Here is a 20,551-nt window from a genome sequence, read left to right as displayed (position 1 = left end):
AGCTCCCAGGCAAGAAAAAAAAAAAAGAATATAAAGAGACAGGATATGAGAGGATGGGGGTGTTCATACTTAAAAAACAAAAGTGGCATCGCGATACTCATGTTGGGCATGACCTTTCCTATATTCAGTGTATGGGTAAGGGGGGGGGTATAATATAGCAGAACAGATTCAAGTATAAAAAAAATGGATGGATGTAGAGTATGTGTATGTGAGTCACCCACGGGCCAACCTAGGCCCACCCCGCTTCACTATGGCTTTTCCGTAAACCGTGGCGCCCCACCTCCTCCCCGTCCAGGTTCACAGGCGGGCCCAGCACGCTGCTCGCGCCCGAGCAGTCCTTCGCGCCCAACCTCGCCAGCTCCAGCCCCAAGCCAGCCGCCGCCGGCGGTTTAGGCCGGTCCACCAGCCCTTGCTCGGGCCGCCGCCACTTCTCCAGCCTCCGGGCCGCGCGCTCCTCCTGCTCCCCTCGCTCCCACCCGGTCACATCCGACACAGACCGCGATCTCACGAACATCTTGCGGAACCGCTCCATGCCCTTCTGGCAATCCGCCTCAAACCCCTTTTCGCTCATCTCCACGTAACGGGGAGGGTCGCACCGCCCGCGGTAGTGCTCAAAGAAGCCCGCGTAGCCGCCCTCCAGCACGTACACCTCGGGGTAGTGCAGCCTTGGGTAGCGCGCGATGTTCATTTGGCGGTCGCGGTTGCGCAAGTAGAGGGCCATCCGCGGGGCGCGGTGGATGGAGAACTCGCAGTGGAACACGATGAGAGAGCGGGGTTTGATCGTGGTCAGGAAGGCCTGGTCGAGCGCGGTCGGGGTGTTGAGGTTCAGCGCGCCGCTGATGTGGCCCCCCGCGTATTCGTAGGGGAAGCGGCAGTCGACGATGTAGTGCTGGTCGTAGTGGCCCCGGTACTTGTTGTCGAGCAGGTGGATCAGCTACAGAAAGAGGGGAGTTAGGATCGGGGCCACGCAGAGGGGCCCAACGCTCAGCCTTGGGCCGCCGCTCCAGAGCCAGAGCAGGGGCGGCTTGCGGTCAAGGCGTGGGAGGGGGAAGAAGCAGCTACTCACCGTATCTGGGGTGATTCGTTTGATCGCGTCCTGCCCCACCTCGATGCAGGGCAGGATCTGACACTCGCGAAACAGCCTCGGATCCCCGCTGCTACTCACGCCGTCGGCGGTGCCGATGAACTCGCGCTCGGTCTGGAACATGCTGTTGGCCCGCTTGAATCGGGTCCGGGGGTTGTTCCCCGCCTCCAGCCGGGGGGTGGAGCGGGGGGGGCAGGGGGAGGGCGAGGTTGCTTCGGCCATGCTCGACCGCGTCCGGACGGGCGAGGGGGTGACCTCCGCCTTGCTGGAGCCCCACGGAGAGCCGAGGATGGACTCTTGAGCGGATAAGAACCAGCGCCCGCGCGGTTCTCGAGAGCACAGCGGCTCTCGTCGCTTGAGGGGGGCGGAGTCGTCCTCCTCCCGGATGCGTTTCCTCCCGGCCAGCGCGGCAGAGAGGGGCGAGCCCATCGAGGAGATGGAGGTGTCCATGGTGATGCATTCGTCGCGGGCTGCAGCGTCACATTCTTGGAGCGAGTCGAGGAGGCATCGGCGGGGCGACATGGTTGTGGAATTAAGGCTATTCCCCATGTAGGGCAGAGTTAGTAATCGGGTTCCCAGCACAGCTTTCCTTCTGCCCGGAGGAGGCTCTACTCTACTCTACCTCTGGTTAAGCAGCAAGCTTGTGTCCAGCTCCTCCGCAAGACACGAGACGGGGCTCCGGCCTCCCGAGTCTCCCCGCTCGGGCAGCGGTGAAGATGGAGGCAGCTCGCTCGGGGCCGTGACACGTGACCGCGACATGGCGAGGTAGTCCGCGGCGTCCTCGAGCACGGGCGACAGGAAGCTGCTCCTCAAATCGGGGCGAAGGAAGAAGGAGGAAGTGGCGTCACGTGCCACTACGGGAGAAGAGGCTAGGGTCTCCATGGGGGAGGGGGGTAGGGATTTGAGCGCGGGATGGGTGTGATTGGGAGGAAGGGGAGAGCTCTCGCACACAAATCACAATAAGAGGCGATTCGGCAGCGGAAGCGCAGGGTCTGCCAGGGAGGGAGTATAGGAGAGCAGGGAGCCAAGAGCCGAGGCGCGAATTGCCACAGGCTGATATAGAAGGAGAAGGGGAGAAGGGGGGAAATGCGACTAGGTGATAAAAAGAAATAGGCCCAAGACAAAAAAAAAAAAAAAAAAAACGGAACGGCGAAATATATTAGGGCGAAACAGACGCGAAAAAGGCAAAATGGATCCGCGGCCGGGATGGGGAAAATGCGCGTCGAGGAGGGGGGGAAATGGCGGGCGAGAGGGGGATGGAGGCGCGAGAGAGAAGAGCAGGCGGGAGGAAGCAGTCGCGCCGGAAGCAGGCAGTGGGGCCGCCAAAAAAAGGGAAGGGCAAACAAAAAAAAGACACCGAGCTTTTGAGGCTGAAGTGGACCGTGCCCGCGAGAAAGAAAAGAAAAGTAAGTTTATTACACTAACCTCGCTGTTGGCACCGTGTGCACCAGAAAACAAGGCCCAATCTATTAATGTTTAGCAAGTAGCCGCGGGATCGCGCCAGAGGGCAAAATGCTAATTCGTGGCTCCAACTCTTTTCCTCAGGGCGGGACAAAGGACGCGCCAGGGCGAGAATAAATACACGCCGGCCCTGCCCGTTGACGAAACCGCCCAATGGCTCGATGAGCAATGCGCAATCCGCTAGGGCAATAAACGATCGAGGAAATGAGGATGGGCCGCGGGCAGCAATAGGCTGCACAGGGCGAATCCCGCAGATTGACTCCCAGCACCGGGCCAATTCGGTGTGCAATGGGGAGGCGGCAATTTATGACGCGGTTTACAATATCACATAATTTAATATACAAGGGATTGGCCACAGGGCCAATGAGCGACGGATTGCTCTTGCAGCGGTTTATTTATTGCGATTGCTGGTGTGCTTGCGCTTCCTGCTGAGCCGCTGCGGCCAGGCCGCTTTCGACACCCGCCATGGCCGCATCGTGTCAAGCCGTTGGGAAATAAAGCGCGGTAGAGTTGGGCCTCTGCGCGCAAGATCCAAATCACAGAACCGTCACACACGCCTCCCCCATTTGTTCCCGGAGGCCATCAGGGCGTTTGTTTTTCGCCGGTTAGCATCTCTGTTTTCCCCTCCCCTCATTTCGCCATCTGGGCTGAACCTGCCCTCGCCCCCCTCCGCTATTGAGCCTCTATACTAGCCCGGTCGCAGTGCTCGGGCCGGGAGCTGCGGCTTTTCAATGGGCCCGCTTCTATTGACTTTTTTTTTCATGCTCTGTTACGCGGTGCGCGACACAAATCCCATACTGGTCGGTGATGCTCACACCATGTGACATCATTTTTTATGCTTGGCTATCAGAGGGATTTGGCTAGCCTCGATCGCGACGCCTCCTCCCATCCTCCCCCGCGCGTCCCCCCCCTTCAGAGGACGTCCATCTGCAAATGCAGGTTGCAGTCGCCCCAATTGCTGCGGCCAGAGAATGGCCGGATGCGTCAAGCGGTATCGTTCTGGCTCGGGCCACGGCCGAAGCAGCCCCAACTCGCTCCCCCCCTGCAATTCTGGCCGGGGATTGGAGAGGAGTCTGAAAACCCTCGTCCTGAGAAATGTGAAAGAGAAACTTCCACTTTATGCGTGTTCCCAGCTTGGCGCCAGGATTAGGTCGGCATATGGGAATGCCTAATTTCGACCCCACCACACATTATTATTACGGGGAGCCAAGGTGTCCAACAGCCCCTGCGTCCCTCCAGTATTATCCGCACCCTTCTTGTATTTGTTTGAGGGCGGGTGCTTCTTAACTTAGGCCCTCTGTCTTTCAAATCCGGGTTATAAATAGATTTTTTTTTCTTCCATCGGGGTTCTGGGCCCGAAGGGGAAATGATATCGATTCTTCTTTTGTTACAGGGTTGATAATCTTTAGCGTCTTCATTATCCTGTTGGCCATCCGTGTTTACATCACCCTCCTCATAAGATTCCTCCTCTTCCCATTGGCCCGCTCCCCTCCCTCCTTCTTAACTCTCCTTCGCCTGCCCCCAGCCATTCCCCATCTCGAACATTCGTTGTTTTTTTTCCCCTCGTTCCTAGTCTTCTATAGGGCACAACTGGGAATATGATTTCTCGTGCTTATTCGCCACTCTTCACTAGAATGTCAGGCTGGATATTTCAAAACACTTTAATAATACAGTTAAGCGATATCAGTATCTATACGCTAAAACCATACAGGGGGGAGAGAAGAGGGAAAGGGGAATAGGAAATACATAGAGCTCTCTGGCAAAGACATCACTCAAATGCATTGTACCATCCTGATGAAAGCACATTTTCTGTTTTCGAATCCACCTGGAACCACAGATAGTCGTGCTTTCCTCGCCATTCATACACTAGATAGTAGAAATTGGGCTCGGTGCTCTGAGTGCTCGTGCCCGATGGGACTACGGGCCCCGGCATAACTGCCACGGTAGGAGCGGCTTGCTCATCAAGGCTAGGTGTGAGCTGGTCGGGTTTACCCATCGTCTCGATCACCTTTTGAGCAGGAGTGCCGGGTTTGCCCAGGGCTTCGCCGAGAGCCTATATAAGCAAAAAAAAAAAAGGCGCGTACCAGAGATTAGCAATAGATCCAAGATTTTCAGAATAAAAAAAAATAATGTAGAGGCGAACAAGATTGCATTCTCCAATGGAATTGTATGGTATGGTGTAAATATATTACAAAAATGCTCGTGAAATCAAGGGATACTCACCACCATTAGCCTGTGCTTACGCCCTTGAAAACCGTCGATTTCCTGATCAAAAGTTGCACCCTGATAGTGGCCTTTCTTTTGGCGTAACGATTGCAACTCTAAACCCTGCGTCTTCAATTCTTGATCCGACATGGAGGATGGTGGATTTTGTGCAAAGATTTGTGTTATTAGCAGAAAGAAAAGTATTAGGAGCGGAAACGATTTCATGATCTGGACATATATATGGATTTTTCGGAAAGATTTGATTTTGGCGCTCTCACTTTTCTTGGATTTTTTGTGACTTCGTGGAAAAAATGCCCAGGAATTTTCTTATGGGATCCAAATCCAATGTTGGACTCCGCATATCAAAGGATGGGATAGGCCGGGGGAGATGAATCCAAATTAAGTTCTTGTCAGAGTGCTGCTAATATCCGTATAAGCTCGAATAGAGAGGTCCCTGCCAGATCCGCAAATGGCACGAATAGACCAAGCACGGTCCGATTGGAGAAGAACACTTTCTCAGCATCATTCATTCATCCACTTCCATGCACTGTCCATCTGTCTAGTTGCCAGCAAATGAATTCTATTGCAATGAATAATGGGTGTCGGGATGGTATGGAGAATGACCGCGTTTTCTGCATTCAACTCTAGTTTCGCGTACAGCAGATTATACCAGATTCATTCTCCATGCGAAGGCGCTTGTTCCCTCAAGGATACAGAGATGGTCCCCCCACCTACTCAATCGCGGGCGACCCACTTGTACAGTGGCGGTCTGTTAAAGCACGAGAATATTTTCTGCGACCGCCTACTTCTTCCATGGGTGACCCGCGAAGCATAAGAGGATGTATAGGCTAGAGAACATAAGGGCAAGACAATAAAACTAGCGAGCTTTCGACGTATTGCATTTATTGGAGCAGCAGCAGGGAGCAGAGAAGGGATGGCAGAGTCTAACTTGATTAGGGGCTTGCATGATGCAATGCCAATTCTCTACTCAGGACGCGTACAGACTCTCCCTGGAAGGGTCTTCATTGCGAGGCAGTTCGCCAATCCGTCTGTTATAAAGCGCATCCGGAACTCGCCCAAAATTCAGACAGGGCGAAGATCAGGCTTAGGACGGCGACAGCGAAGGGGATTGGCAGACAAGTGGGGGATAAGGTTAAAAATAGAAACACATCATTAATAAAGAAGTTTGTTTTAGGCTCGTCGCTCCAATGATTCTATTTTCTGGTTTATTGAAAAAGGATGAGAACATAATATCTAAAATTTAGATTTAGAATTAATACTGCAGAAATAGGAAACAGTGGCAATACGCTAGCTTTTTCTTCTTCCTCCTAACCCCTCCCTTCTTTTCCATCTCAATCTGCCACCCTAGGATTCCCCCCCTCTCCCCATCTCCCCTCATTAGATTGTTCTCCCGCCATCGACCTCTTGGACTCTTTTCTCGATCTCTAAAGACAGCGCTGCCGCTCTAACCAACGTGTTTCACCATTAAATAATGACGACCATCGCTATTCTCCCCTCTCCCCCCCAGTCCTCCGCCACGCAATCCATCTCTGAGCATCAGGAGTCCCCATCGCCCCTGAATCTACCCTCTGACTACGATGTCGAAACGGAGGGCCTCATCACACAGCTATGTGATTTAGACGTAAGTGGACATGGAACAGACACTCTTGGGAACCACCCTAATGACATTAACATCTTCCTTGGATGTGTATATCAGCAAGGATTCTCATTGTTGCTAGGGTGCGTCAAAAGAGACATGCATGCATGCAAGGTTGGTTATTTTGCACAACTCCAGAGGAAGCTCATCCGAGGGTGAAACCTAATCTCTCCCCTTCGCAGGATGTCATTGCCTTTCTGAAGAAACGCGCCATTATTGAGGAGGAGTATAGCAAGGGCCTACTGAAGGCGACGCAGGGAGCAATGGAGGTGGCGGAGAAGTCGGAATACGCGAAACAAGGGTAAGACTCCAAGCAAAAGTGGGGCCCCCTCTCGGAGGCTAATTAGAATACTCTATTCGTTCTCACCCCCCATCTTTGACTCGTCCAGCACCTTCGCCGAGGTCTGGTTCAAGGTGCTCAGTGTGCACCAACGGCTCGCGGAGAACCGGCTGAAGTTTGCGCAGTCCATCCTGGAAGTGTCCGACGATCTGCAAGCGGTGCTCAAGGAGACGGAGCGTTCGCGCAAGCAATTGAAGGAAATCGGCATAAGGCAGGAGCGCGCTATGCACGAATCCGAGCAGCTGCTCGAGAAGTCGAAGATGCGTTACGACACGCTGAGCGAGGACTGGGAGAAGACGATTCTGCTCAAAAATGGCGAAGCGCCCAAAAAGTCGCTAGGAAAGCCAATGAAACTGTTCAAAGGCAACAAATCTCCAGAACAAGTAAGTGCAATGCGGGGGCAAGTAGAGGCGCCGTTGGCAATTGGTGCGATAAGAACCTCACTCTATATTGACTGCTTTTTCTTGTTCAGCTGCAAAAAATGGAGGAGGATGCACGCGCCAAGGCCGCTCTTTCTAAGGAGCACTACAAAACTCAGCTGGCTCAGACAAATCAAGCAAGACACGAATTCTTCAATGTACACCTTCCCAGGATCCTTACGGTAGGCCTTCCCTCCCGTCCCCCTTAGCCTTCATAGGAAAGCTGACACCCTCTTCTTTCTTCTTCTTCTTTTCTTCTCTTTATCCTTACCCCAAGTCTTTGATCGAAGCATCCGACGAGTGCACGATGGCCGTCCAGTATCAACTCACCCGCTACGCCTTCATGTGTGAACAATCGACCGCCACCGATGGAAAAATTCTCGACGGATCCTCCACAGCCAACGGAGGCCTGAGAGCCCTTGCAGAGCTGATGGACGGGGCAAAGGATCTCAAGGGCATTGTGCGTCAATCCTCGCGCTCCCCCTCGGCCCACAGCGGCAAGTTTGGCCATTCCGAGATCCCCTACACAGAATACACCATGTCGCACCAGGCCATGTCCATCATTAACCCTCGTCCCACCTTCGGCGTCGACCTAGCCAGCCAGCTGGAGCGCGACGAGTTGGAGATCCCCCATGTGCTAGTCAAGTGCACCAAGGCGATCGAGGAGAAGGGGGGACTCAAGAGCCAGGGCATCTATCGCCTCTCCGGCACCAGCACCCAGGTGAACAAGATGAAGGCTGCGTTTGACCGGGATGCCGAGAAGGTCGACCTGACCTCCCAGGATTATGCCGACGATGTCAATAACATTGCGAGTCTGTTGAAGCTCTTCTTCCGAGAGCTGCCGGATCCCCTTCTGACCCACAAACTCTATCCCGAGTTCATCCAGTCCTCAAGTAAGCCATGGAAGGCGCCCTTTTCGGGCGCTTGAGCTTGTATTCCCATTTTGAATTCCAATGTGGCTAATCCGTGTCTTGGGACGGGCTCACCTCCCCCCCCCCCTTTTTGTAGAAATCGAGGACGGCCATCTCCGCCTTATCGCCCTCCACGAAACGGTGAATCGGCTCCCGGATCCAAACTATGCGACCCTCTCCTACCTCATGCGCCATCTGGATCGCGTCCAGCAGCACTCGGATGAAAACAAGATGACCATCTCCAACCTCGCCATCGTCTGGGGACCCACCCTACTCGGGCTTCGGGGGGACGACCGACTAACGGAAATGCAGTTCCAATGCAAAGTGGTCGAGGTGGTGCTCGAGAACTACCGAGTCATCTTCGAATCGGAAGAGTAGGGGATGCGAACCCTAACCCTGCCTGCCTCCGAGTGGAGCTTGTCTTCTTTTCGCCTCGTTACTATTGTTTGCTTGTCTTTTTTGTACATTTTGTTTTATTTTTCCTCCCTAATTGGACTTCGCGACTTTAATGTTCTCCTTTCGATTATGCTCTTTCTATAATGCTCTGTCTTGCTTGCTTCGTTTACTCTTTCTCATTCTATATTCTCGATGTAGTAGCTTAATGTTAGATTATCCCCATAGATTAATTTCTCCTCCGTGTCAATACATCTTTTTTTTTTTCACCGTTCTTTCGGGGACCTCATCAGCCTCAAAGTTCTCCAATCGCGAATGTGGCGATATTAAATTAAAGTTTTGGAGTTTTCCAACCTTTACTACTCTCCCATCATTCCAGGGTGCTCTCATCCCACTCTCGAAGTAGACAAAAATGGGCCGCTGGTTAGCGTTTGCATTGGTCCTCATCGGTTACCAACACACCCAAGTGCTCGCCCAATATCGCGTACCTAGTTACGGAGCAGCCTGTGGTTTTGATCCCAGCGCGAAACTTTTGCTCTGTTACGGAGGATTGGAGAGAATGCAAGACGGCTCCACAAAGTATTTCAATGAAGTATATACCCTTTCACTCCATCACCGTTTTAAAACGGCTTCACCCTCCTGGCAACAAATGCTCAACCCCACCAAAATGACCCTGCCTGTTGGAGGAACAAACTATGCCATCACAATGGATGGGCATTTCGTGGTATTGGGTGGATACATGTTCCCCAACACCAGTTATGTGCTGGACTATGATGTGGCAAAAAGCGCATGGAGCCGGCCGCCACAGAGTGGTTCTATACCCCCTCGTACGGAGTTTGGAGATATAGCCTCTTCCGTAAGGGGTCGAAAACTCTATCTACTAGGTGGTATACGTGACGAAATGAGTGAAAGACATTTTTACCCAGATCTCTATTCCTATCAATATGATTATGGCGAATGGACGTTGATTCGGATGAATGTACCATTAGAGCCTAGAGTGCACCACACGATAACAGCAATGCCGGACGACACGCTCATAGTCATAGGAGGAGAAAGCAAACAATCCGCGTATGGGCTAGAGTATGTGGACGTCATTGAACCCATCTCAGGCTCCTGGAAAAGGGTGGTAAGTTTGCGTCAATCTTGCGGATTTTCCCTCCCACTCGTCGTCCCCCGCTCTCTCCTCGCTACACCTAATCCCTTTCCCATACCTCCACCGATGAAATCAAGACTAACCTGTTCTCCTTGCTTTGGCCTTGAACCCCAATTTCAAAATAGGCCACGAAAGGGTTACCGGCGAATGCGTCAGTCCGAATGGGCCATTCTGCTGTCCGTCAAGGCTCCAATATTTTCGTGTATGGAGGATTTCTTAGAGCCGACCAGGCGAAAGTGCTTTCTCTTCCCAGTCTGCTTATACTCGATACCACCACGTTTACATGGTCGGCTCCGACATTAAAGAATGAACCAAAGTCGCGTTATAATCATGCCACCTTTATATATGATGGAAAGTATATGATCACCCTATCCGGAGCAACTGGTAAAAAAAATGGCTTCGTTCTACTATTCCTCTTTTGCGTCGTCCACTTATTTTTATTTCCTCCGCTCTCCTGTTTTTTCGCAGTAGAATCAGCAATTGACGAAACCAATTACCTCAATGGAGGTTCCATGCAAATCCTCGATATTGACACCTTGACCTTCGTTGACGAATTCGACCCCTCTGTTCAGAGTTCCGCCACCATCCCTAGCATTAGCAATCCAAATACCACCACCATGAATACCATGGCCTTGGGTCTCGGCCTCGGCCTCGGCCTCGGTGGAGGCGCTCTTATAGTCGCAAGTTTACTGTTTGTTCTCATAAGAAGACGAAAGGCTGTTACGCGACTTCGGCAACATCATCTCCCATCTCAAATGTATGGACCACCAAAGGAGTCCCGTTCAGCTACTAAACCCCATACCGGCGGGGATCCAGTAAATTCCTCTGCGTACTATTCTCCCGCCGCCTCGGAGCCTTTAGGTAAGCCTAATGAGGGGGTTCAGAGCAGACAGGAGATTTATTCGACGAAGCCAGATGAAAAATGAAGGTTTAGATACTCCTATCTTTCCTTCCTTCTTTGATGTTCACTTTCATTTGACTAGCGTAGACTAGTCCATTTTCCCTCTTGCAATTTTTTCCTCCGTTCTTATAACTCTTACACTAGATAATTTTATAGTCATATTTAAACTTTATCTCTAATACCCCTTGAATTCATTGTCTTCGCTGTACCGCTCGTTTCTTGTTTCTGCTGGTTTCCGTTATCTAGGATTTTCGTAACGGCTTATTGCCCCTTGTCAATAAAAATTCCCTTTTTTTTTTTTAACACCGATTTTACATGATACCTCATCAGCCTCAGAATGCTCCAATCACGAATGTGGCGATATTAAATTAAAGTCTGAAAGACTAGCTTCACTTTGCACACTCGCCATTCATTCCAGGGTGTTCTCATCTCATTCTCGACGAAGACGGAAATGGGCCAATACCACAGGCTGGTGCTTGCGTTATTCCTCTGTTACCAACAGGCCCAAGTGCAGGCCCAATACCTCGCTCCTCATTATGGCTCAGCCTGTGCTTTTGATCCCAGCTCAAAACTTTTGTTCTGCTACGGAGGAGTGGATTTGGGGAAGAGCTTTCCTCAATCTTATGTTAATGAGGTATACACCCTTTCACTCAATCACCGCTTTAAAACGGCCTCCCCCCCTGGCGGCTAATCCCCAATCCCTCCACGATGACCCTGCCAGTTGGAGTAATGAACTATGCCAGCATAGTGGATGGGCATTTCGTGGTATTGGATGGGTATATGTCACCCAACACCAGTTATGTGTTGGACTATGATGTGGCAAAAAGTGTGTGGAGTCGGCCGCCACAGAGTGGTAACATACCCCCTCGTACACACAGCGGAGCTCTAGCCTCTACCAAAGATGGCCGAAATCTCTTCCTGCTAGGAGGTGTCCGCAACTTTTTGTTGGATGATACCATAACAGACGTGAAACAAGAGTTCTATTATCCAGAACTCTACTCTTATCAATATGATAATGGTCACTGGATTTTGGAACGTACGAGTGTAGCTTTGGAGCCAAGAATTTTACACACAATGACAGCAGTGTCCGACGACACACTCATTGTCATAGGAGGCGAAAGAAACCAAACAGTATATGGGTTAGAGTATGTGGACGTCATTGAATCCATCTCAGGCGCCTGGAAAAGAGTGGTAATTTGGCACCAATATTGCGGATTTTCTCTCTGCTCATCGCCCCTCCATCCTCACTTCTCATCCTCCCCTGTATCACCGCCGATAAAATTAAGACTAACGTGTTCACCTTGCTTTGGCTTTTACATCTGATTCCAAAATAGGCCACAAAAGGGTTGCCTGTGAATGCGTCAGCCCGAATTGGCCATTCTGCTGTCCGTAAAGGCACCCAAATTTTCGTGTATGGAGGATTCGTTAGGATAGGCCAGGCAATGGTGCTCTCTCTTCCCAGCCTGCTTGTACTTGATACAACCACGCTTACATGGTCCGTTCCGACATTAAAGAATGAATCAAAGTCGCGTTTTACTCATACTACCTTCATGTATAATGACAAATATCTGGTCACCTTATCCGGAGCAACTAGTAAGAAATGGCCTCATTTTCATTCTCTCATTTGCTTTGACTGCGAGGTTTTTCTAATTCAACCATCCCCCTACTTATATGCAATAGAATCATCAATTGACGAAGTCAATTTCCTCAATGGAGGTTCCATGCAGATCCTCGATATCGACACCTTGACCTTCGTTGACGAATTTGATCCTTTTATCCAAGTTTCTCCTACCAACTCTAACAATGGCGATCCAAATACCATGGCATTAGGTCTCGGTCTCGGTCTTGGTCTCGGCGGGGGTGCCCTCATCGCTTCGATTTTACTGTTTGTTCTTATAAAAAGACGAAAAGTTGCTCGACAAACTCAGCAGGAGATAAAGCTATCTCAGATGTATGAGCCATCAAAGGAGTTTCCTTCAACTTCTATATCCAACACCAATATGGGATCCGAAAATATAGGTGAGGCCATCCCCAAGGGATCTGCTACGCTCCAATTCTCTTGAGACACTTCTTCTCACTACTCTTTCGCTGTTTCAGGGCCTTTTGACTTTAAACCTATTGAGATTGTTCAGAGCATTTCACATCCCCCTCCTATTCCAACACATCAAATCAGCTATTCTTCTAAGGTAAGGCAAAGCAGAGGGGAGGTTCAATTGATGAAGCCAGACGAAGAATGAAAGTGGTGACACCCTTATCTTTCCTTCTTCTATGTTCGCTCTTATTTAATTAATATGGGACTGGCTCATTTTTGCTCTTGCAATTATCTCATCGTTGCTAAACTATTACGCTATATTGTTCTGTAGTCGTATTTATGCTTCATCTCTATTACCCTTTGAATACTCTATCCATATTACAAGGGTCGATTTCTATTTCTGTATGTATTCTCATTTATTCTAGTACCGAATAATTATCAGTTACAGCTTCACCTTTAAATATTTTGAAGTGGACACTTTAGCATCGAACAATCCGTAGTCCGCAGAGATATCAAAATCTTTAGCTCTGGAGGCGTCAACTATGCTGACCAGACGGAGGTTAGCTCACGATGTCAACATCAACCTGTTCAGATATCGCAATATCTGTCGCCACCTCAAATGCGTGAACCATTAAAAGAGCTACCTCCTTCGAAATTTAACCCTGGCGGAGAACTCGGATGTATGGGCGGGCCTGTTTCCATAAGGGCGGTTGGATCCCAACCCTCTCAGAACTCTCCAAACTATTATTTCCCCGCATCCTTATGATCGATTTGTGTCAATAAGCCTGGGGAGAATATACAGAGCAACATCCCTTCCCCATATCGCATGTAAACATCAAGCCAGCATTATTTCTAACAAGAATTCATCATTCACAGTGTCATTTTAGAATCGGGAGCATCGTGACTGGATGCCCAAGGTTTCAATATCCTGAAGAGTTTCAGTTATATTGCGTCGCTGCTCTATTTTCCTCGTTTCCTTTGTACATAATATACACCGGGCATATATATTTAATAAATGTATTTTCACCTTAATACTAAACCTGTAACTCCAAGATTATTTGATCAATGCAATTCACTGTTCTCTTTTCCTCGTTTACTTGGTCTCGTTCTACATCTTTGGTGAAGTACCTTAATGTTACAATAACATCTAGGATCACGTCTCCGCATCAAAGCACAGTATTTTGTCCATTTTAATACCTCTCAGCCTCAAAGATTGCCAATCACGAATGTGGCGATATTAAATTAAAGTTGAGAAAATTCATTTTGCATCCATTTTTCACAGTGCGCTCCAAACCCTCCATCCGAGTGTGCTCTCATGACTTTTGTCGCAAAGAGAGAAATGGGGCTAAATCGATGGCTATTTCTTGCATTGCTCCTCCTATGCTGTCAACAAACCCTAGTTCGTTCTCAACAATCATCGGCCCTTCCGCATTTCGGCTCCGCATGTGGTTTTGATCCCAGCACGAAACTTTTGATCTGCTATGGAGGATTTGTTTCAGTTAATAACGAAATCACAAGAAAAGCCAATGAGGTGTATAGTCTTTCTCTCAATCTTCGTTTCAAAACGGCATCGCCGCCATGGCAACAGGTATTCACTCCTTCCGCGATGTCTCTACCCATCGGCACCAACAATTACGCCAGCGTGGTGGACGGGCATCTGGTGGTGGTGGGTGGACAGATGTCTCCCGACACCAATTATGTTTTGGACTGCGATATGGCCAAAAACGTGTGGACTCTACCGACTCAGAGTGGTATTTTGCCCCCTCGGACAAGGGCGGGAGCACTTGCTGCTACGGTACTTGGCCGAAGACTTTATCTGCTAGGAGGTTTACGAGACTATGTTTCGGATAATACCGTGACAAATAAGAGCGAAGTCTATTATTATTCGGAACTCTATACCTATCAATATGACTATGGCAATTGGGCCCAGGTACAAACAAAGGTAGCCCTGGAACCAAGAGTAAGACACACCATGACCGCCATGGCCGATGGTACTCTAGTGGTTATTGGAGGAGTAGGAAACAAAAACACTACTGTTTTCGGGCTGGAAAACATGGACGTCTTTGAGCCCATCTCAGGCTCCTGGAAGAGAGTGGTAAGTTTTCTTCAAGATTGCTGGGCTATCTCCTCTATTTCCTCTACACTCCCATTTTTGCTCTCCCAATTCCTACCCCATGTTCCCACAAAAAATAAAAGGCTAACCGATTCTCTTTGCTATGCTACCCAATGTGTATTTAATACAGGCGACGAAAGGACTACCACCGGGGGCTTCAGTACGGCTAGGCCATTCTGCGGTCCGAAGAGACACCAAGATTATAGTCTATGGAGGTGTTATCGACTATACGTTTTTGTTTGCCTCTCCTAGCTTGCTAATACTTGATACTGCCACGTATACATGGTCTGTCCCTGATATAAAGAGTGCGCCCAACTCGCGCTATATGCATACATCCTTCCTATATAATGACAAGTATCTGATTACTGTTGGAGGAATACATGGTAAGCAAAGCATTCATTCATAACTCCATTTGTGGACACTATCTCTGAGCAAATCTTTCTCCACTAACTCTGCCTTTTTCTCTTTAGCCTCCTCCCCCGACAAAGTCAACTACCAACCCGGCATGCAAATCCTCGACGTCGACACCTTTACCTATGTGGATGAATTAGATCCCTCGGCCAAAAGTACTACCTCCACCAACACTAGCCTTCCAAATGCCGCGACACCTTCTTCGCAGCAAACCTCAGAGTCCACTACTGGCATTAATACTATGGCACTGGGACTTGGTCTTGGTATCGGTGGAGCTCTCATCATTGGAGCCTTGCTCTTCGTTTTCGTAAAGAGGCGTAAAATTGCCCTCCAAGAACAGCAACAGCAGGAGCTACAGCAACACTTACCACCACCTCTAATACAGGAGCCACCAAAAGAGCTTCCTCCAGCGCCAAAATACACCGACAAGGATTCTGATCGTATAGTCGGAGCCGTACCAATGAGATCTGCTTCACCTCAGCCTCCTCGATACTCTTCCACTCACTACTCCCCCGACGCCGCAGGATTTGTTTACTACAATACGCCTGACGAGAATACACAGGGTATTGCGCTTCCTCCGTCTCCTCCCCAACATAGAATCAGCTATCCCCCTAACGAGGTTGAGCAAAACAAAGAGGAGATTTACGCAATGAAACCAGATGAAGCATAAACACTATACTGACCCCTCCTTCTCCCCCTTCTTCTCTTTTTATACATACTTATTTAACGAAAGGATTTGCTAGCATATTTATTCCGCTTTTGCTCCTACCTCTATTTTTTGGTAGCTACCGCATTAAGCTATTGCTATACTGTCATGTCTGGCTTTATTATCTCTAATACCCGCCCTATGATAATATTACCTCTATTGCCAAAGAAATTATTTTTCATATTTGATTTTTAATTTTTAATTCTATTCAAAAGTGGCAGAATATATCAATTGTAGCTACGCTCGTATCCCCTTTGCCTTGTATCTCTCCAAAGCGTTTGGAAGTGATAAGAGGTCAGAGGGGTGCTCAAGATACTGAATCTACTCACCGTTGGGTTTTGTTAGCGTGGTGGATATAAGCATTTAGAGGTATGGGGCGGATTCAGGTAATCCGATAAAAAAGCCTTGGGCTGAACTAGAGAGTTGCCAAAACACGATGCGCCAACTAACCCAAGTGGCACTCTTCCTCCTCATATTTATGCGTGAACTACTGTCTTGTTGAGTCAAAAGCGCTACTTTCAAAGGCGTCAGTATTATGTCGCTACATTCTACAACTTCTCTTTTGTTTTTTTTTGTTTTTTTTTTGCTTTCGCATTGTCCACTTAACATTTCCTTTTCTGTGGGTTGCATAAAAAATCTTCGATGTTGCCACCTCTGTTTTAATGGAACAATTTAAGCCTTACTAAGAGCACATTTTTCTCTTCCAATTAGCCTTTTCGAAACCCACAACCATCCTGGTCTTCCCAATACCATTGACCGGTCCTCAGAGATGAACATAGGGTCACCCTATACCATTGATCTCATGAGCTTGGGTTCCGGACTTAGCATCAGTGAAGATGCTCTCATAGCTAGCGTGTGTTATTCTTTTTCTTGAAGTGATGAAAGGTTGACCAACAATGGGCATATATCATCTACAACCGCCACCCCTAAAACAGCAGCCATCAAAGTAGCTACCTCTAATCTCGAAATTCAGAAACGATGAATAGCTGCAGGCGCCAACTGAGGCGCATGCAGCAAAACAAGTATGAAAACAAAATGGACATTTCAAATTTTGCCTTTGTCAAGAGGTCAATACTGTTTGAGTTTCGGCGGTGTGATTGGATAATAAAAGTAAAGGTGGTCAAGTTGGCAACCGAGAGCTATGGAATCATGTTTGAATTGGAAAAGAAATGAAGTAAACTCCAATCTAAGTTAGTATTTCTTGCCTATTTTCTATCTTTACCACCCAAAAATACATAGTAACTCTTTGCCCTTTCGATGCTTGCTCTCTATCATTTTTTTGCCTTGCTGCTTTTTGTTCATTCTCTTTATTCTCAATTTTTAGCTCAGCTAATCTAAAATTAAAAAGCCAAACCAACTCCCGTTTTCTAGCCTTGTTCTCCTTGCACGCCCCTTCCCTTGTCCCAATGTGTTCTCATTTCATTATGCAAATGAGGGAAATGAGTCAATGTCACTGGCTGCCTGCTGCATCATTCCTTTTTTGTTATCCGTACATGTTTGTATTAGTCTGGCCGAATGGCCCGGCTTTTGGCTCTGCTTTTGGTGAAAGCAAGAAACGTCTGGTCTGCTATGGAATAGAAGCTTTTATTTCTACCAATTTACTGTAATTCTTCATGATAATTTATTTTTTCCCAATTATATTTCTTTGAATAGACAACTCCCTGTTTTGCTATCTACGCTGGATTTTGTGTTGGTTTAAAGGACAAAAGCTCTAAGTGAATAAGGCTCTAAACACTGGACTCTGACACAGAGCTATAGTTGGATGCTTTTGCCGTGTCGCTCTATGGGAATATTGAAGAGGGGATGCAGATTCGTTTTATTGGGACATACACAACGTATTGTCTTTCGGATTTTGCCCAGAGATTTGAACGGGTTTAGAAATGGGTTTAATACCAATCCAAATCCGAGATAGAGCCACCGGGAATACCGTAAGCGTACCATTCGATCCTCATGAGGAGGAGAGAAGTCAATGAAAGTAGCTCTACCATGCTAATTTTGGCTTTATTCGAAAAAAGAATTCAAGTACAAACAAAGCGCAAGAAAATGTCACGCAAACACTATAAACCAAAAAAAAAAAACTATTATTCACACAATGAAGAAAGAAAAAAGTTGAAAAATAGGATCAAAGAATAGTACGACGTAAGTGAAATTTAGAAGGAAAAAATTTACAGCAAATAGAAAGACGACAAAAAAGAAGAGGAAAAAAAACAATAAACTACACATTCTCATTGATCTTGAAGGATAAAAAATAATATAATCGAAAAGTTGCACTCATATTTAACCCAAAGAAAATCTGATTAAAGAATAAGAATAGTGGGAATGGCAACGAAAAAAAAAATAAGGGCTTGGTCTACGTAATGAAATATATACCAAATTTACCAAGGGAATTTAGAATAGTATAAAATGATATCCTAGCGAGCAATTTTCCCCTCACTCCACGTTGTTTGACGACGAGGATGAGTCACCCTCTACTTCAGCGGTGGCCGGTTGTCTGCCTGATTTTTTCACCTGGCGCCCAAGACGGTGCACACGCATATGTCGCCGCATGTTGCTTTGCACTGAAAAAGAGCGACCACAGCCTTCCTGTTAGTGGGCGTAGGGGGAGAGGAAAGGATCGTTATTAGCCATTCACCGACCTGGCCCTTAAACAGATAAGCATCGCCTATTTACCTCTGAGCATACATACGGTCGCTCGCCTGTATGGGAATAGGTATGGATTTTGAGGGAGCTGGGGCGTGAAAAGCGTTTCGGACAATACGGACAGGGGTAGCGGTTTTGCACTGGCCGCGGAAGGCGACGTTTTGAACTGGAGGTTGCAAAGTTCTCATTCTCGTCAGCGTCATCTCCGCCTCGCTCTATTACTCCGCTTGCAAGCAACTCTTCGTCTTCAGCAGCTTGAGCTTCCTCTTCCTCCTCTAGGCTATCTCTACCGTCTACCTCATCCTGATGGATAATAAAATCTATGCTGGTGTGCGACATATTGCGCCTATGGGTTTCTTTTCTTCGCTGGCGAACGTCCGTCGAACGAGGAGTGGAAGTGGGGGAGAGGGAGCCAGTTGAAGAATACGGGTGTGTGAAATCGGAAGCAGAGCGTTGGTGATGGGATGGCCTAGTTTTTGATTTTCTTACTGGATTGTGTTGCTGGAATATCAGGGGAGTCATATGGGGAGGCGGCATATCAGGAACGGAGAGTGAATGTTGATGTTGTCGTAAATGGGAATGCCGGCCGTTAATTGCACTACTACTGGCAGGAATATTCTGAGGCGGTGGAAGGAGAGATTCGGGTGCATTTCCCATTGGAAAATCAGCCTGGTCATTGATTTGGGCCTGAGCAAATGCCGTTGTCACCTGCCCAATGACGGGGGGTATGAGGCTGGCATGTTGGTTAGGATGTGGATCTCGTGGTGGAAATGTATAGGATGAGAGACTCCAACCAGTCTTGGAGTGTGGTGCTGGTCGTCCAACATGGTGGGAAATATCTCTCTTCTGTGCGCCGGGCGGACTGCCTAAAGGAAAGGAAGGAGATGTGATGGCTGGAGGGGGGTCTAGCGAGAAAGGAGAGTCAATTGTCAAACGAATATGGGAGGGGTGAACTGGCTAAGGGATCTGCGACTCACCTTCAACATTATATCCACGCGGAGGTTGGAGTAACGAGTGAATGCTTGGTAAAGTGAAAGATGACGGCTGCATCGAGTAAAGTGTAGTGAAGGGTAGATACAATGAGACAATAGCGATAATTAGGGCCTAGATATATATATGTACATAAAAGTATATATATATACGTCCTTGAGCAAGGTTGAATTGGGTATAATTTCAACACAATGTATCAATTGAATACTGATTGATTATTCTCCCAGCTCGTTTGTTCCAAGTATCGGCAAGGAAAAATGAAAAAAAAATAAATAAGCGATCGGCAAGTGGTGGTGCAATAAAAGAGGCGATCTCCTCTGAAGGCGGGTATCAGAAATCTGTATATTTGCCTTATTTGAAGAGGAGCACAAGGAGATTCAAATAAGCAATCCATGATCTAACCGAGGTTTTATTACAATTAACTCGTGCAACGTCCCGCCGCGAAATCTGCTGGAATCGCACTAGCTGACAGCGGCTAGTCCAGCACCAGCGCTCCAGGCCTCCCGTGCCACCCAGAGCAAACCAAGCCAGCCATTCTAGTGAAGTAGGTTTGGCGCGAATACGTGCGTGCATATGCTTACAAATCTGCTGATACAATGAGACTATAATGATTGAAACCGGTCAGACTGCCGTTCACACCGATTTGCAGTCTATTTTTAACCTCAATAAAAAGTCATTGGAATGGCAGAAGCTATATTCCCAGACGCTCATCCGAAATCGCCTCAGCGACAGACCCCCCCCCCACTAGTTACTCGTTTTGTGGAATGCAGACTGGCCTATTCCACGAAAGAGCCAAGTAATGAAGCTATTGCCCAGGTTTGAGAGGATTTGAAGACTGGACGCTGCAGGGGACCCCTGTCACCTCTAGTTTATTTCAAAATTTCCCTAACTTGCGGCTAGATAATACAGCATGACAGAGGGCATAGCAGCCATGAAAGAAACCGGAGAAAATGAAGCCGAATATTCTTAGTGTATTGTTTTCAAATCATTGAGTGGGTATCTGCACGTTTTTCCAGGCTGATCCAGCCTTTGGGCCACTTAGTTTGCCCGTAGCGACATCTCTAATTAGAATGGTCAGGAATCGAGATTTATGTATACTTGGATAGATCTGTGGTGGCTTAGATTTAAAGAGGGT

At 48.1% G+C, this 20,551-nt stretch overlaps 8 protein-coding genes across 8 annotated transcripts; 5 read left to right on the top strand and 3 right to left on the bottom strand.

The window, feature by feature from the left end:
* Positions 1-229: 229 nt before the first annotated feature.
* Positions 230-1,966, bottom strand: VTP21DRAFT_5869 (uncharacterized protein; the record flags this gene model as incomplete). Its single annotated transcript, XM_069396436.1, has 3 exons — positions 230-934; positions 1,067-1,622; positions 1,707-1,966. 3 exons carry the CDS (start codon positions 1,964-1,966, stop codon positions 230-232), a joined length of 1,521 nt encoding a protein of 506 aa, XP_069247524.1.
* A 740-nt stretch (positions 1,967-2,706) lies between these two features.
* On the top strand, positions 2,707-3,295 carry VTP21DRAFT_5868 (uncharacterized protein; the record flags this gene model as incomplete). The annotated part of the gene is made up of 3 exons (XM_069396435.1): positions 2,707-2,828; positions 2,904-3,149; positions 3,238-3,295. The coding sequence occupies 3 exons, from the start codon at positions 2,707-2,709 to the stop codon at positions 3,293-3,295; spliced, it is 426 nt and encodes a 141-aa protein (XP_069247523.1).
* Positions 3,296-3,380: 85 nt separating this feature from the next.
* Positions 3,381-3,695, top strand: VTP21DRAFT_5867 (uncharacterized protein; the record flags this gene model as incomplete). The annotated part of the gene is made up of 1 exon (XM_069396434.1): positions 3,381-3,695. One exon carries the CDS (start codon positions 3,381-3,383, stop codon positions 3,693-3,695), a length of 315 nt encoding a protein of 104 aa, XP_069247522.1.
* Positions 3,696-4,313: 618 nt separating this feature from the next.
* On the bottom strand, positions 4,314-4,975 carry VTP21DRAFT_5866 (uncharacterized protein; the record flags this gene model as incomplete). Its single annotated transcript, XM_069396433.1, has 2 exons — positions 4,314-4,598; positions 4,769-4,975. 2 exons carry the CDS (start codon positions 4,973-4,975, stop codon positions 4,314-4,316), a joined length of 492 nt encoding a protein of 163 aa, XP_069247521.1.
* A 1,267-nt stretch (positions 4,976-6,242) lies between these two features.
* Positions 6,243-8,455, top strand: VTP21DRAFT_5865 (uncharacterized protein; the record flags this gene model as incomplete). Its single annotated transcript, XM_069396432.1, has 6 exons — positions 6,243-6,521; positions 6,590-6,708; positions 6,755-7,130; positions 7,220-7,348; positions 7,444-8,059; positions 8,175-8,455. The coding sequence occupies 6 exons, from the start codon at positions 6,243-6,245 to the stop codon at positions 8,453-8,455; spliced, it is 1,800 nt and encodes a 599-aa protein (XP_069247520.1).
* Positions 8,456-8,882: 427 nt separating this feature from the next.
* Positions 8,883-10,549, top strand: VTP21DRAFT_5864 (uncharacterized protein; the record flags this gene model as incomplete). The annotated part of the gene is made up of 3 exons (XM_069396431.1): positions 8,883-9,596; positions 9,749-10,007; positions 10,092-10,549. The coding sequence occupies 3 exons, from the start codon at positions 8,883-8,885 to the stop codon at positions 10,547-10,549; spliced, it is 1,431 nt and encodes a 476-aa protein (XP_069247519.1).
* Positions 10,550-11,232: 683 nt separating this feature from the next.
* Positions 11,233-15,750, top strand: VTP21DRAFT_5863 (uncharacterized protein; the record flags this gene model as incomplete). Its single annotated transcript, XM_069396430.1, has 7 exons — positions 11,233-11,715; positions 11,859-12,117; positions 12,205-12,543; positions 13,057-13,236; positions 13,957-14,651; positions 14,800-15,052; positions 15,140-15,750. 7 exons carry the CDS (start codon positions 11,233-11,235, stop codon positions 15,748-15,750), a joined length of 2,820 nt encoding a protein of 939 aa, XP_069247518.1.
* Positions 15,751-18,216: 2,466 nt separating this feature from the next.
* On the bottom strand, positions 18,217-19,989 carry VTP21DRAFT_5862 (uncharacterized protein; the record flags this gene model as incomplete). Its single annotated transcript, XM_069396429.1, has 3 exons — positions 18,217-18,369; positions 18,457-19,331; positions 19,833-19,989. 3 exons carry the CDS (start codon positions 19,987-19,989, stop codon positions 18,217-18,219), a joined length of 1,185 nt encoding a protein of 394 aa, XP_069247517.1.
* Between the last annotated feature and the right edge of the window lie 562 nt (positions 19,990-20,551).

This window comes from Calcarisporiella thermophila (genome assembly GCF_041956535.1).
Source record: "Calcarisporiella thermophila strain CBS 279.70 unplaced genomic scaffold VTP21scaffold_24, whole genome shotgun sequence".
Taxonomy (NCBI): domain Eukaryota; kingdom Fungi; phylum Calcarisporiellomycota; class Calcarisporiellomycetes; order Calcarisporiellales; family Calcarisporiellaceae; genus Calcarisporiella; species Calcarisporiella thermophila.
The sequence above is the reverse complement of the archived record's forward strand: the minus strand, read 5'-3'. Positions and strand labels throughout refer to the sequence as shown.